Source organism: Caretta caretta, chromosome 1 (assembly GCF_965140235.1).
Source record: "Caretta caretta isolate rCarCar2 chromosome 1, rCarCar1.hap1, whole genome shotgun sequence".
In the NCBI taxonomy this organism is placed as follows: domain Eukaryota; kingdom Metazoa; phylum Chordata; order Testudines; family Cheloniidae; genus Caretta; species Caretta caretta.
The window spans coordinates 96,651,854-96,666,652 of NC_134206.1; the positions used below are offsets into that span (position 1 = coordinate 96,651,854).

At 41.3% G+C, this 14,799-nt stretch overlaps 2 protein-coding genes across 3 annotated transcripts in view; one reads left to right on the forward strand and one right to left on the reverse strand.

Annotated features, from left to right (window-relative positions):
* Positions 1 to 14,799, forward strand: part of GPC6 (glypican 6) — a 1,138,485-nt gene that overhangs the window by 1,110,486 nt on the left and 13,200 nt on the right. For both annotated transcript variants that reach the window (XM_048853256.2, XM_048853266.2), the window contains one exon: positions 11,204 to 11,340. In XM_048853256.2, coding sequence (XP_048709213.1) covers positions 11,204 to 11,340 — 137 coding nt within the window. The remainder of the gene's footprint in view (positions 1 to 11,203; positions 11,341 to 14,799) is intronic.
* The window catches only part of TGDS (TDP-glucose 4,6-dehydratase), a 1,159,807-nt gene that overhangs the window by 850,707 nt on the left and 294,301 nt on the right, over positions 1 to 14,799 (reverse strand). The window lies entirely within an intron of this gene.

The window sequence follows — 14,799 nt, forward strand, 5'->3', positions numbered from 1 at the left end:
CTGTAGTAGGTGACTTCTGGGTACTCTTCTGGCTCTGTCAGTCTGTTTCTTCACTTCAGCAGGTGGGTATTGTAGTTGTAAGAACGCTTGATAGAGATCTTGTAGGTGTTTGTCTCTGTCTGAGGGGTTGGAGCAAATGCGGTTGTATCGTAGAGCTTGGCTGTAGACAATGGATCGTGTGGTGTGGTCTGGATGAAAGCTGGAGGCATGTAGGTAGGAATAGTGGTCAGTAGGTTTCCGGTATAGGGTGGTGTTTATGTGACCATTGCTTATTAGCACCGTAGTGTCCAGGAAGTGGATCTCTTGTGTGGACTGGTCCAGGCTGAGGTTGATGGTGGGATGGAAATTGTTGAAATCATGGTGGAATTCCTCAAGGGCTTCTTTTCCATGGATCCAGATGATGACGATGTCCCTCCCACTGTTCCTCAGATGTTCTTGTCAACTGCTGGAAATGGCCCACCTTGATCATCACTACAAAAGGTCCACCCCCGCCCCCCTGCTGGAAATAGCTCACTTTAAGTGCTTAAGTGATCACGCGGGTTACAGTATGTATGGTAACACCCATTGTTTCATGTTCTCTATGTATATAGATCTCTCCGCTGTATTTTCCACTGAATGCATCCGATGAAGTGAGCTGTAGCTCACAAAAGCGTATGCTCAAATAAATTTGTTAGTCTAAGGTGCCACAAGTACTCCTTTTCTTTTTAATTTACATATTATACTATCCCAAAATACAGGAACCACTTTCAGTAACACTGATAGTGGTTTAAAATAACAGCAATTGTTGTTGTTGTTATTGTTATTTATTATTACTACAATGATTATATTGGGAGTTGAGGAAATCGCCCTGGGACACTGATATTTAACAAGTCTGACAATGGAAATAATTTTAGAAATGGGTGTCACATTTCAGGGCAACAGCACCTGCATTCCCTGGTCCAGCAAGGGCGTCCACGCTGAGGCTTCCAGCTCCCCAGCCATTGCCTTTCTTGAGTAGAGACCTGAGTCTCTCCCTTCTGACAGGGGAATTTTCAGGCTGCACAGTTCCCTGCCTTCACTGTGTTATTTCCAGAAGAGGCAGGCTTGCCCAAGCACACCTGTTTCCTTTCCCTTCAGAGACAGCTAACACTCTGACTGCCCACAGTTATAGGTACCGCACAGCTTTTTCTGTACAAGCCTATTTTATTCTTAAGGTAAAAACACTACAGAGAAAACATATTAAAAACAATCAAAGAACCTACACACTCTAACAAGCTTATCTGAGATCACCTCCTCACCCTGATAAGTGTTCTGGTTGGTGATTAGGGATAAGGATTGGCACCCACCTTGGACAATAAGTCCTGTGTATTGCTCTGAGCCAGTTTGAAAACCAGGCTATTTATCCAAAAATCCTTTCTTTGTCTGAGGATCCCTGGCGACTCCAATCTGAACTAGAGTATGTGCACCTTTCCAGGGGTTGGTTTTTTCCTCTGGAGATGTTACAACCTGAGTAAATTTGCCTGATCACTCCTTGCTGTTCTCCTATTTACCCTTCCCGTGGAAATAGATACAATCTCTCAATAACACATAGACAATTGCATTTTTAATACACTGAACTCCAAAGATATGAATCCTAGTTCAATAAGGTTTAACTTAATTCAGTAGAGGTCACTTTAATTCCATAAGGTTTGTCCATGATATTGTCAGTCTGTCACAATGGGCTGTTAGAGTCAGGAAATTAGTAATTGAATATAAAGCTTTTCCCTTCTGCATCCCAGGTTCAAATCCCCTATGAGTCACTGATGACTGGAAAGTCATTACCAGCTGGTGGTTTATGTGGAATGAGTTGGTGGTCTAACTTCATTTTTCAGTGAACAAGTGTCCCTATTTTAAAATGTGTGTATATATATATAAATTTTAAAATAGGGACACTTGTGTGTGTGTGTGTGTATATATATATATATATATATATGGCTCCATTTGGTAACTTGGTTTGTGGCGTTCCCAGCAAAGGGGCCCTGGACTTAGATGAGCTAGAAGGATTGTCCTACCATCTCTTCATGAAAGGTAGTGCTTCCAGGTTGGGGTTGAGACACAACTGCAGGGCACTTGTGGGCCAGCCTGCACGGCCACTTCCAGTGCTGAATCTGCTCTGTGACGAGACAGATGGCTTTAGTCTCCAGGGTTGACAGGCCAACATCTTGCACAAACACTGAAACATGCACATAAAACTGGACACAAGTATTTGTTAGCCCACAGATGGCTATCCTGCTCAGCATAAAAAGTGAAAGTTTAACCATACCTGTCTGGAAATCATTTTAGTTAAAACTATATAATGAGCTCCAACTCTTGCTGTAAAACATCAGTTTCAGAATGGAAAGAGCGTCTCTCTTTCTAACAGAAATAGGCCCAAGTCAGTTATCTGGATCTGAAGACCCTGAAACTTTGGGGGTTCAACCTCCTGTCCACATTTAACACTTCTAGCCCATCTCTGCTTTTGAGATTCTGCACCTTTACTCATGCTGAGTAGTAACATTGAAAACTGTCGAAGTTAGGAACCTATATATCTTCACCTTCGAGAATCTATGACAGAGGTGGGCAAACTTCCTGCCCAGCCTTTGAGCTCCCGGCCGGGGAGGCTAGCCCCCAGCTTCTCCCACACTATCCCCTCTCTCCTACAGCTACGCTGCCTTGCAAGCAGCGCCACTTGTGCCCGCCCACCTAACAGGCTTTCCAATAAGCCTGTCCTGGCGCTCTGAGTGGCATGGTAAGAGGGCGGTTGGATGGGGTGGAGGTTCGGGGGGGGGGGTTCAGGAGACAGGGAGAATGGGGGGGAGAGGGAGCGGGGGGGTTGGATGGGGGTGGGGTCCTGGGGGGGTCAGTTAGGGACGGGGTCCCAGGAGGGGGCGGTCAGGGACAAGGAGTGCAGGGTGTTGGATGGGTCAAGGGTCCCGGGGGGCCTGACGGGGGCGGGGGTGTGGATAGTGGTCAGGTCAGTCAGGGGACAGGGAGCAGTGTGGGTTGGATAGGGGGTGGTTAGGGGACAAGGAGCGGGGGGGTTGGATGGGTCGGGGGTTCTGAGGGGGGCAGTCAGTGGGTGGGAAGTGGGAGGGGGCAGATGGGGGCGGGCGCCAGGTTGTTTGGTGAGGCAAACCCAGCCCTACTCAGCCCTTCATGCCATTTCGCAACCCTGATGTGGCCCTCGGGCCAAAAAGTTTGCCCACCCCGATCTATGAATTCAACAGGATTAGTAGTCAAGTACTGTTCTACTTACTATGATTAAAGGAGCAGAATCTGTCCCTAAGTTTTACTTGTCAGGAGACGTGAGTTTTCCTCACAGATCAAATTCCCTTCATTTCATTTCATTTTAAATACTAAGGGGAGAGCATTCTTGCTTTAGAATGTCTCCTAGCTCATTAGTTTTGTTTTATAAATTACCAAAGTGTCTATTTGTGCTTTAAAACTGATTTACCATTTCTCCTTGATTAGAAGCGCTGTCATTGCCTTGTCTCTACAGAAACATGAATCATGATAAGGGAGTTATTGGAAGAATTTTAGACTGCTTTAAGTTACAAAGTCAATCATGTAAAAACCCAAGTATTTGTTGTACAGGCATCCTGGTGAAATTCTTAGAACTCATGCATGCTGAGAAAGTATCAATAACCACAAAATTTCACAGCCCCTTTTTTAGAACCCTGGCCTTAACATTTTGTAGGGAAATAAAGCTTTGGTTAACCTTGGCACTGACAGACCTCATTAAAATAAGAGCCTGTCAGTTTCAAGTTTAAAATAACAGGGTTGTCAGTTTTATATGCAGTGGAACAATCTATGATTTTACTCTCGGTGAAATAATTTGTATGTAGCATATGGTTGTAAGAAAGTGGAAAAGGCTGACCAATACTGCCATCTCGAGGCTTATGCGACTCCAAGGCTTCTGAGCACAAAAGGGGACCACATGCACACATGAACACATACAGCTGTAACAGGCGATCTGCCAGCCTGTGATTTATAATCCCTCCAGAATCAACTCGATATACAGTTATTTTTTAAAGGCTGAAAATAATTCACAGCTATGTGTGGTTCAGCAACCATTTGGCTTTTAAATGTATTTTATTAGGAAATATATAATGTATGGAAATAACCTGGATAGAACAAATTCTCAACTCACTCGGTTTTTAAAGCTAGATCAGGGCCCTTCCCCACCTCAAAAACTACCCACTTTTGGTTTAGTTTTTTGCAGTCTACAGTTCTTAAGGGGGTGCTCTTTTATTAATTCTTACCATCATCATTATACTGTATACATTAAAAATTAGGCACAATGAGCTCTGATAGTGATAATACCAAAATACAGAAGCTGACCTCCAATTAATTCAACTACAGGTTAATTTACAAACCTCTGGTTAACTGGTCCAGACTCTCAGGAACCTAATTTCTATTAAAATTAAACAACCTCTACCCATTATCATGGTCACTTTCAGCTGGCATCACTGGAAAATTCAAATTGTGGAAGTTGCCATTTAATTACTAAGGAAGGTGATGATTTTGTCGGGGGGAGTGAAGGGCGTTGGGGAGAAGGCAGCCTAAGGAAGGCTGAGTAAGGGTTGAAAAACAATAAAAATAAAAGACTATAATTAAAGACGTCTCATTCAGTCATAGCTGTTGACAGAAGCACCACCATGGGCTGTGCACCCTAAACAGCTATATAGATCATAAGATCAATAGTTTATTTCAGCCAAGCTGGTAAGAATGAAGTTGAATGAAATCAAAGGAAAGCAGTGCATATATCATTTTTATTCAGTATGTTTATATGGCTAGTGAACAATTGTCACTAAAAATACTCAGCAGTAATATACTTTTAAGCTTTTGACATTCTATTCTTATACCTAATATCACACCATAATGATAGACATAAACATAATAAATATTCAGACACGCTGTACATGCCACAAGCATACTGAATATGTTGCTATAAACAAAATTGCTGGCCATTAGTTTCAGAATGCTTTCAAATTAAATCTCCAATGACCATAAATCCAAATCAATGTATGAAATTCATGGACAGTGTTCGGCTTATATGACACAGTAAAAATCAAATCACAATGATCTGCGCATTCCTTCTCCCTTACCATTTAACCAACATAGGATGTGCAGTTCACTACGCAATACATGACTTAAATAGTCAGGCTTTATGTACATAAATCTAGTCTCAAGATACCCATTATTATATTACCTCTGCATCATTGCAAGCATGTTATGTGTGTATGAGAGAGAGAGAACAAGTCTGAGTGTGTTGGTCTGACTAGTACTGAGGAGAAGGTTGTCTGATCTCTCACCCAGAAATAATAAGAACCAAAACTCCAAAGTGACCTAAATTGGTGGTGTGAGTTAAATGTTGCATGCAAGAGCCGCAAGTATGGTAACTTGCACCAAATTGACATTTGGTGGCAATGCCACTTGCTTTCTCTTACACCTTCCTCTTAATTGGTTTTGTTGCTATATCTCCCCTTTTACCTCCTCAGCATGTAAGTTACATTTGTTCTGCACACCCAGCGACAACCAAAGGTCAGCTCTGCAGCTGGTGTCAATTGGCATGGTCCCAAATGGGTGCAAATTACACTACCATACTTTATGGAGCATACCCACTTAAAACATTTTCTGACCATTTTATTTACTTAAGTGCAGAATTTTGCCCAAAAAGCTGTGAGAGAGTTACTCTTGCTGATACTACAACTCTTGGTGACTAGTGAGAGGTTTGCCCACAGAGCTGAGAGGGATAAAAGCCAACCCTGGATTTTGGATGTAGGCCAGTGATACTCAGACCTCAGTAGCTCAGGAGGCAAGTTAGTGATCAACATTACCCAAAAGAGCCACAGTAGTGTGAATTCATTGTTTCATTTACTATAGTACTATCTATATAGTCATATTTAAATGGTATAACAAAGGAAATATTTAGCCTATATAATTCTCACAGCAAATAAATTTATTGCAAGTTGATAACTAAATTAGTTAACATAGTAAAAGCATCCTGATTGGTTAATAATTAAATCACACCATGTTTTAATATCATGTACTGCAATGAGCCGCAGAAGACACATAAAGAGCCACTTGTGACTTATGACCCGCAGTCTGAGTATCACTGCTTTAGACTCTCTGGGCCTCACTTGGGAGAGTATTTCAACAGAAAGGCAAACTTAGCTTCCCACTTAAATTTAAAATACAAAAACATTAGAAATTTGCAGAATAACCATAAAAAGGTGGCACAAAAAATGTCAGAGAGGAAGAGTACTAGGAAACATTTCTTCTTAAAACAATCCCTGAGTCTTGCTCATGTTACGACCTGTATGATGTTCAAATGACTGTTACCCAAATCAGATGATTGTGTGGTTAATTCCTAACTGTGACTATACAATTCAAAAATAGTTGGGTAAATTTCTCCTGGGTCTCCCATATTAATGAAATGCATTATTTTGTTTTCAGGCCTTTATTATTCTTGTGTTACATTTCTTAATTAACCCAAATTATCTGTTCTGAATAGTTGGAGTTAGCAGGTGTTTTTCTATGATGGAGCTAATCATTCTGGGATTGTGTTCCCTATAGATTTAAGGGCCTGATACTTGACTGCTTTGTAATCTTGTGTACAAGGTAAGTTGAAAAATCAGAATGGTAGTGTCTTACCCTCAGTTTATGCTTTGAACTTCAAGGGGACTAACATGCTTAAAGTTAAGCAGATGCTTTGCTGAACAGGGATGGAATAAAACACATGCCCAAGTACCTGCCATAGTACCTAAGTGACTTGCCCAAGGTAACATAGGAAGTCTTTGGCAAAGCTAGGAAATGACCCAAGATCTCCTGAGTCCCAAGCCAATACCTTTAATCACAAGTCAATCCTTCCTCTCAGTACTTAAGATCCCCTTGAATTAAATTAATGCTCAAACATTTAAAATCTCTCACTCACACAGTAACTCTTTCTGTTAACAATTACAGAGGTGGGCCAGGCTAACCTTGTACAATTTTCAAACCTATCACCAAATATACATGCACTAATGAACCAGAAATCTAACTTTTTTGTGGGTGGCAATTTGTAAGTCCCTTTTCTTATGACAGACAGCTGCTGCAACTCAAATAAACACTTTCAAAATAATGTTTGGATGAATTGTTCAAAATAGATGTTGGAGTCTGACAAGCAAGAATCAGATTAATTCCATTCAAAGATATTTGAATGCCAATCCCTGCTAGAAAGAGTGGAAGGGGACGATATAAAATATCAAAATTACATAGGCCTTTTGTTTAAATGTTTTCATAAAAGTCTAACGGAGCTTGAAAGATAATCCTGAATTCAGATGAAAAGCACACAGAATAATAAATACCAAGGAATAATTTAAAAAGCCACAGCTCGCTAAGTGGGCTACAGTAGTCTGACTTCATAAGCCACAAGTGAGAAATATTAGCTGAATCCTTAATGGCTTTTATCTCATCTTAGGGGTACTGTACATCTGATATGTATTTTTTTAGAATGCTGTTGATATTCAAAAGCTTTATTGTGGAGAACACATAACTGTGGCGACTAACAGGAGACTCTCTGTTGATGTGGTTGGGATGACCTCACAACTAAAGTCACCCGAAACCCACAGGAAAATGTTACGAATTCCATAGAATTATGTCTCCCTAATTCTGTGCAGTATTTTAAGGCTACTTGACTTACATTTAAAATATATCTCTGATCCACTCAGCTTTCACACCATGTGACTGAACACAGATTCATAGACTTTAAGGCCAGCAAGGACCATCACAATCATCTAGTTTGACCCTGCTGTACTTTGCGGGCCACAAAATTTCACCCACCCACTCCTGTAATAAACATGACCATCATCCTCCGCTCCGTCTCTTACAGGGAACCTCAAGTAGCTTGTATCACCATTTCCTCCTTCACTAATGGCTAACAGAAATGGCACTGTACTTCCAGAAAATCCAAAGTCAAGGTTAGCTTCATGGGGGAAGAACAGCTGGGCAGCTGAGCTTGTCAAGTCCAGCTATAGCTACCATGCTTCAAAAAGATGAGCAGAAGTTCCAGGAAAGTGGTATGAAAGAATAAAAGATTTGATGAGTTGTGTCAATGCCCTTATTCAACACTCTGCAATGTCAGAGTAAAGTGGGCTAGAGAAGGACATAGCCAGCAAGTGAAAATATTCATTACCACACTCCCCATTCTAATACAATTTAAATGTTTATTTTAAGAGTGTAGCTTTACATAATCTGAGTTTTAAGAAATTGTATCTGCAGTAGGGACCATTAGAAACAAAACATTTGCCATTCCATGGGGATTACAGCACTACAATATCACCTCTTTTAAGTATCTGATAGGAAAGAGACTACGTTATTGGAGAGCACAGGTTCTGGGTGTGGCAAGTGTTACCCTTGGTAGCTGGTGTGGTATAGTGGGTCATACTCTGAACTGGGGTTTAGGAGACCTGGGTTCTGTTCTTGGTTTGGCAACTGATACAACTTTGGACAAGTCACCATGCCTCAGTTTACCTGTGTGTAAAATGGGGGTAACGATATGGACTTCCTTTGTAAAGTGCTTTGAGAGCTATAGAAAAAAGTGCTATATAAGAACTAGGATTGTGCTTTAGCCAAGTCATGTAAATTTCTCTGTCATTTCCCCCATCTACAATACTTCAGAGAAAATAATACTTCAGAGAAAAGCAGTGAGGAATAATTAGTTAATGTTTGCAAAGTGCTATATGCAGGCTCTTGTTACTTTGTCTTGTCTGGTTTTGTAGTGCAGAAAAATCTCCATGATTATAAAGTTTAATAATCCATCATTCCTCTGCAGTATAAAGCAGTGCACGCCCAGAGAGTACATGTACAACAACAGCAAAAACAACAATGGAGCTGGACCCCTCATGTTCATTTTTACAGGGATATTCTGAAAACCTTCTCCAGGGTTTGAGCCATGGGACTTCCATTAAAATCCCTTACCATACTGTGAGAATTTACTAAGAATTAGATGGAAGCTCAGGATTAGCACAGCAGAAGGGAAGCCTTTCAGAAAGGGGTGAATGAAAGAAAAGCCCCTTCCAAAGGACATTTACTCTATTGTGACTCAAAATTAAAAAAAAGTGTACAGTCCTAAATTACCAGCCATCTTCTTTTTCATATGGGTATCAAGATCTAAGTTTCAGGGGTCAGAACCAGAATTCCTCAGATAAGTCACTCCTCCTGAGAGTTCATGCTCACCGTTGATGTCGTCAGTGGCAATACTTCTGTAAATAACTGCACACCAGGGATCACAGTGAGCCTAAATAAAGAGTTAGTCACAGCCATTAGATTAGAAATGTTCTCCCATTGCATTTAAACTCCTGGAGTTTATTGGAATAGTTACTGCTTTCTGCAGCCTATTTTCCCCCCATTTCAAGCCAGACAGTGTTGTATAGAATTTATCCAAGCTACTGCACTGTGGAATTTACACCTTGGTATGAGAGCAGCTGGGGGTTAACAGAGCTGCTTGCCTTGAGTAGCTGAGTTGCATCCAGTGAAGTGAGCTGTAGCTCACGAAAGCTTATGCTCAAATAAATTTGTTAGTCTCTAAGGTGCCACAAGTACTCCTTTTCCTTTTGAGTCACTAGTAAATCTCAGTTTTTGTCCCTCAGTCCCAGACAAACAGGAGTGGGAGGAATTCCTGTCCGGTCACTTCTCAGGCCCTCTGCTCCAAGGGACCCAAAAGGTCCAGCAAGGACCAGGAGAAATCAATATAATATTCTGTAGTGTACAGTGTTGATTTAACTCAACACCATTTACAAAGTCGCTGAGGGTTTGCCCAGTGTCGATAATCTGGTGTGTAAGTTTTTGGCTTGAAAGGGCTCCCCAGTTGAGAGCTAAAAGGCTTGCACATGCTGCTGCAGTGTGTGATACTAAAACTAAACAACTAGGGTTGGAGTAGATTTATATAGATCTCTGTCATTGCAGGAATCATTGTCAACAAGTCATGCAGCAAAATACTTTTCTACTTATTTAGAATCTTGGTTATTCAGTTACCGTTGAAAATGTGTACAGTACTTCAGATGCAATATTCTCAGATGTTTCTATCACCTGCAGTATAATGTGACATTTCACAGTTTCAGCATTACACAGCAATGTGGGGCATTTGTTCAGAGAGCTACACTGTCTTCAAAACAAAAGAGAAAAGAGATAAATAGCCAACTACAATCTTGTACCTTAACCACTGAAAAGCCCATCTTAAAACTGAATGGAACAACAGAGAGCTTTTATTTCTTGTTTTTTAAAGAATAAAACTCAGTGATTTCCTTTGAAAGCTATTCAACAAGTTCCCCATAATCCTATTACATTTCATATGAAATGTATCTGTTTCCATAAGAACAGCCATTGCAGGCCCAATGATATCATTAATCTTTTGTAACCTACCCTTTAGCTACATTTATAGATTCTGCTCTTGTAAACCAAATGCAAAACAAAAACTGATAACATTTTAGTCTGAGCATTCATCAAATACATGTTGAAAGCAAGTTTGCACTGGTTTTCTGGCTTATACCAACTGGTGCAATCTCTTGCACAGCAGCGAGCTTGCAACTTCAGCAACCTGTTCTAAATCTGTCCTATCAGTTCTTGAAGTTGAGGCCTACATATAAATATCTATCTGACTCTAGTTATATAGATGGATACATGTGTACACACATATATAATCTTTTCAGCCTCAGACATCCAAATCTATTGCATTTTATTCACAGCTTTTGGGTACTTTGCATATGTTCACTACCAGTTCAACAGTTATTAGAAGCTAGACATGTAGAATTAAATATAATTATTTAGACAATTTACAAAAACCAAGTAGATCAGTGGGTGAGACATTGTATCTGATGAAACACTGTTTTATTGAATTTGCATTTATTAGAATACCATGCAGATTGATGCTTGGGAGGATGAAATTTAGAACCCTTCAGTCAAAAAGGAGAATAGGGAAGAACAAAATGTTCTCTCTGTTTAAAAACATCTATCTTGAGGAAGAGTGAGTTAAAGGTGTCTTGGATTATTCGTGCTTACTCAACCCAAATGCAATGTGCCTTGCTCGGAAGTACAGGAATTTGACTTTTAGTACCATTGATCTTCTTAACCTCTACCATCAAGTAGTATGGAATTAAACACTCTTTTCTTAAAAATGACTGAGTATGGATGTCCTCTTTAACCATGCCTCTTGTCTCTTGATCAGGTAACAGACATTAAAGAAAAACTGAAGCTTTCAAAAAAGTTCTGGTCAGCTTTACCATATACTATCTGCAAGGATGAAAGAGTGACAGCTGGCATGTCAAATGAAGAGGACTGCTGGAATGGCCATACCAAAGCTAGGTGAGGAAGACTCCTCCCCAAATAGTAGCATACTAATTCCACATCTGGCCTTGGAATGGTTAGCTGGTTATGTGTTCTAAGGCTTGTTTATAAAACCACTTACAGCGATGAAATGGAAATAGGGCAGAACAAGTAATTGCCAAGGAAAGCTAGTAGCTGGGAGCACTTACCATCAAGGTGCCATTAAATCTAGAGTGTGAGCACATTGTGTCAGGATTTGAACATGGAGACTATTCATTAGTTAGATTCCAGGTGGATTATTTATTCTGAGATCTCAAAATAGCACTTGTTAGTGTCCCTGTGTAGTGACCGACAAACAGTGAAGCAATTTACACTTGGGATCTTCTCTTAGGATATAGCAGATATTGGAATTTCAGCTCTATTTTACTATTTATTGGCGATCCTTTTGGTTATTGGTTGAGTAAAACTGAAAAATAGCCTGGATATAATAAATGTAACCTTCCTAGTTGCCTCATATGGAAGGCTTGACCTTACACCGCATCATTGTGGAACTGTGGCTTTAGGCATCTGCTGTCATATTTCAGCAATTTTTCAACTTTGAAGTCAGGTTGGGTCACTACTTTGTGGCAGGACTGTTGCTGGAAGATTGCTAAATTCACAGATTGAGTCAGCAAGTGGGAAACAGATGTGTCTAGACATTGTTGAGAAAGTGATGGACAGGTTGGATCAGGGAGCATATTGAGGGAAGGTTACAATTTGGTTTAGCAAAAGCTATGAGTGCTGCTGGGGTGAAGGGAAGAGCTATGGGTTCTGAGTAGGGCTAGGCAAAATATTCTGGCCAAAACTTTCACCTAAAAATACAGATTCAGGTTGACCAAAACATTTCATGAATTTGTGTTGATTTTGGCAAATTGTTTTGGTCAGGAAGAAAAGATTTTTATTTTTTTACCTTTCCAAATTGAAACATTTTGATTTTTTTAAAGCTAAATTCTTAGGGGATTTAGGTGAGGAAGAATGATAAACCCTAGACCCAAACTGTGGTGGTTTTTCACTGGAACTGGAACACACGGATGTCCCCCCACCCGTGAGAGCCCTAACCAGCAGGCTAGAGAGTCACTCATGCTCTGATCCAATGACTATTTAATTAATTATACAAAGTGGAATGGCTTCAACAGGAGAGTTGACAGATGCCCATTTCAAAAGCTGAGTAGTTGGGGCACTCAGCTGGGATGGGGGAACTTTAGTTCAAGTTGTTATTTCAAAGCTATCAGCTGTAAAGGGGTGGCAGCACTATCTGCTCCTCCTCGATTTTGTGAATGGCACTTAAGTCTCCTGGTGAATCTCGTCCTTCATTTCCAAATTACCTTTGCTTTTTATATTTAAAAATGTTTAAAGATGCCTGAAATAGAAACAAAACACTTTGTTTTGGGTTGAACAACGTATTTCATACATGAAAGAAAAAAATTGTGACAAATTTTGGTCAGGTTGACCTGAAGTTATTTTTTCTTTGATTTTTTTAAACTGCTGGCAAACCAAAAATTCAGTCCTTTGCACAGTTCTAGTCCTGAGTGCCCAATGAATGCAGTTCCGTACTGCTGTGATACAATTTCTAGCACACCTTGTAGATTTGTTAACCATTACCTATTTGTGGAAACAAGCTAGTGGATGAAAATTAGACAGCCACAGAAACAGCATCAAACCAGTTCAAATTTGAACTGAACAGGATGTCTTTTGTCTGAAGCTATGTCTACACTATGAAACTTAGGCATAGCTGTACTGCTGCAGCTGTAAGGTATCCTGTGTAGCCACTCTATGCCGGTGGGAGAGAGCTCTCCCATCGCCATAACGAAGCCACCCTCAATGAGCAGCGGTAGCCGTGACAGTGGGAGACACTCTCCTCCCAACATAGCGCTGTCCACACTGGCGCTTTTGCTGGTGAAACTTATGTTGGTCAGGGATATGAAAAGAACCACCCCAACCAACAAAAGTTTTAGCAACCAAAGTCCTAATGTAGACATAGCCTAAGATGCAACTATGAAAAAAATTAATAGGTCATAAGTCAGCATATGTGAGCTTCTCCATTGTGCAAGATACTTTCTAAGAGAAAGATTCCCTCATGGACCCACCTCCCCTCCCAATGTCTTAATCCCCTACTGCTTAATTGTCAAAAGTTTCATTTTGCAGACAAGCCCAAAGGGCTCTGCAAACTGTGGGTTGTCCATGGACCACGATTTGATAAGAACTGGTATAAATCTACTCTCCAAAGCCAGGAGTATTTTTTCTTTATGCTTAGCTGTTAGACCCCATCCCCATTCCCCCTGAAGCCTGTGAGGGAGGTAAATGGCAGCTAACAGAACAATATCAGGAACGTTTATATATAACTACATGCAGTGGTGCTGTAGCCATGTCATGTATTACTAGGTTCATCTTAAAAGGACCGTGTGAGAGTAAAATTTGAAATCACCTTCCTCCACAATCGCTATTATTGTAGCAGTTCTTCATAAGTTACAACCCCATGCAGGTGTGCTCTGCTGTCAAAAGGAAGCTAGCTAGTGTGTGTTGCTCCATGAAGCACACATTAATAAAGACTGCATGCTGCTCCTATTGAAAAGAGCCCTAAAGCATGCCTGCTAAAATCATTCTTGGTTTCCTTGAGCAATTCTAGTCTTTTGTCCTACATGCCTTGTGGCGAAGCAAAGACTCACAGGTGCAGCACCTCCTGCTGGTCATGTCAGGAATTAGCTCTCCAGCATATGGCACACCTCCTCCTGGCCAGTGTCTCACCTGACACTGGCCCCATGTCCCTCCCAGACCCCAGTGCCCCTTTACCTTGGGGTGCTGACCCCTGGCAGTGCCCCCACATTCTGGGTCTCCTCTCCCAGGGGAACCCCCAACCCTCTATCCCCACCTTGCCTCAGTGGCTACTGCCAGTCATCATCTATCCCCCATTCACTGGGGCAGACTGCAGTCTGTAAACCACTCATCACTGGCAAGACAGGGGTTGGACCTGCAGCCTATTATCTCTCTTTAGGTCTTGAACAAGGCCTGCAGCCTGGTGAGTTGCCAGGCTGCAGCTCCCCTTGCCACTCCCCAGCACTTCTCTACCTCCGGTACCCTGCTCCCAGGCAGCTAGGTCCTTCTCTCCCCACCCCTAGAGAGAGACTGACATAGCTCCTGCCTCACAGCCCTTTTATAGGGCCAGCTGTGGCCTGATTGGGGCATGGCCCCAGCTGTGGCTGCTTCCCCAATCAGCCTGGCCTTTTCTCTCAAGAGTGGGGTAACTGTCCCGCTACATGCCTGGCCAGTACCACTCAGCTCCCTTTTTCCCCAGGCACCTCTACAGATAAGGGCTTGATATTGTCCTAAATTTTCAGGATTTGGTCCATCCAAAATGGGTAGGTTTTCTTTTGAGTTTACAAAGGAGCAATTCTCTTGCAGCCTTCCTTTTGCAATATGTACATCATGGGAAGGCTTGCACTTGGAACAAAAGAGAAACTA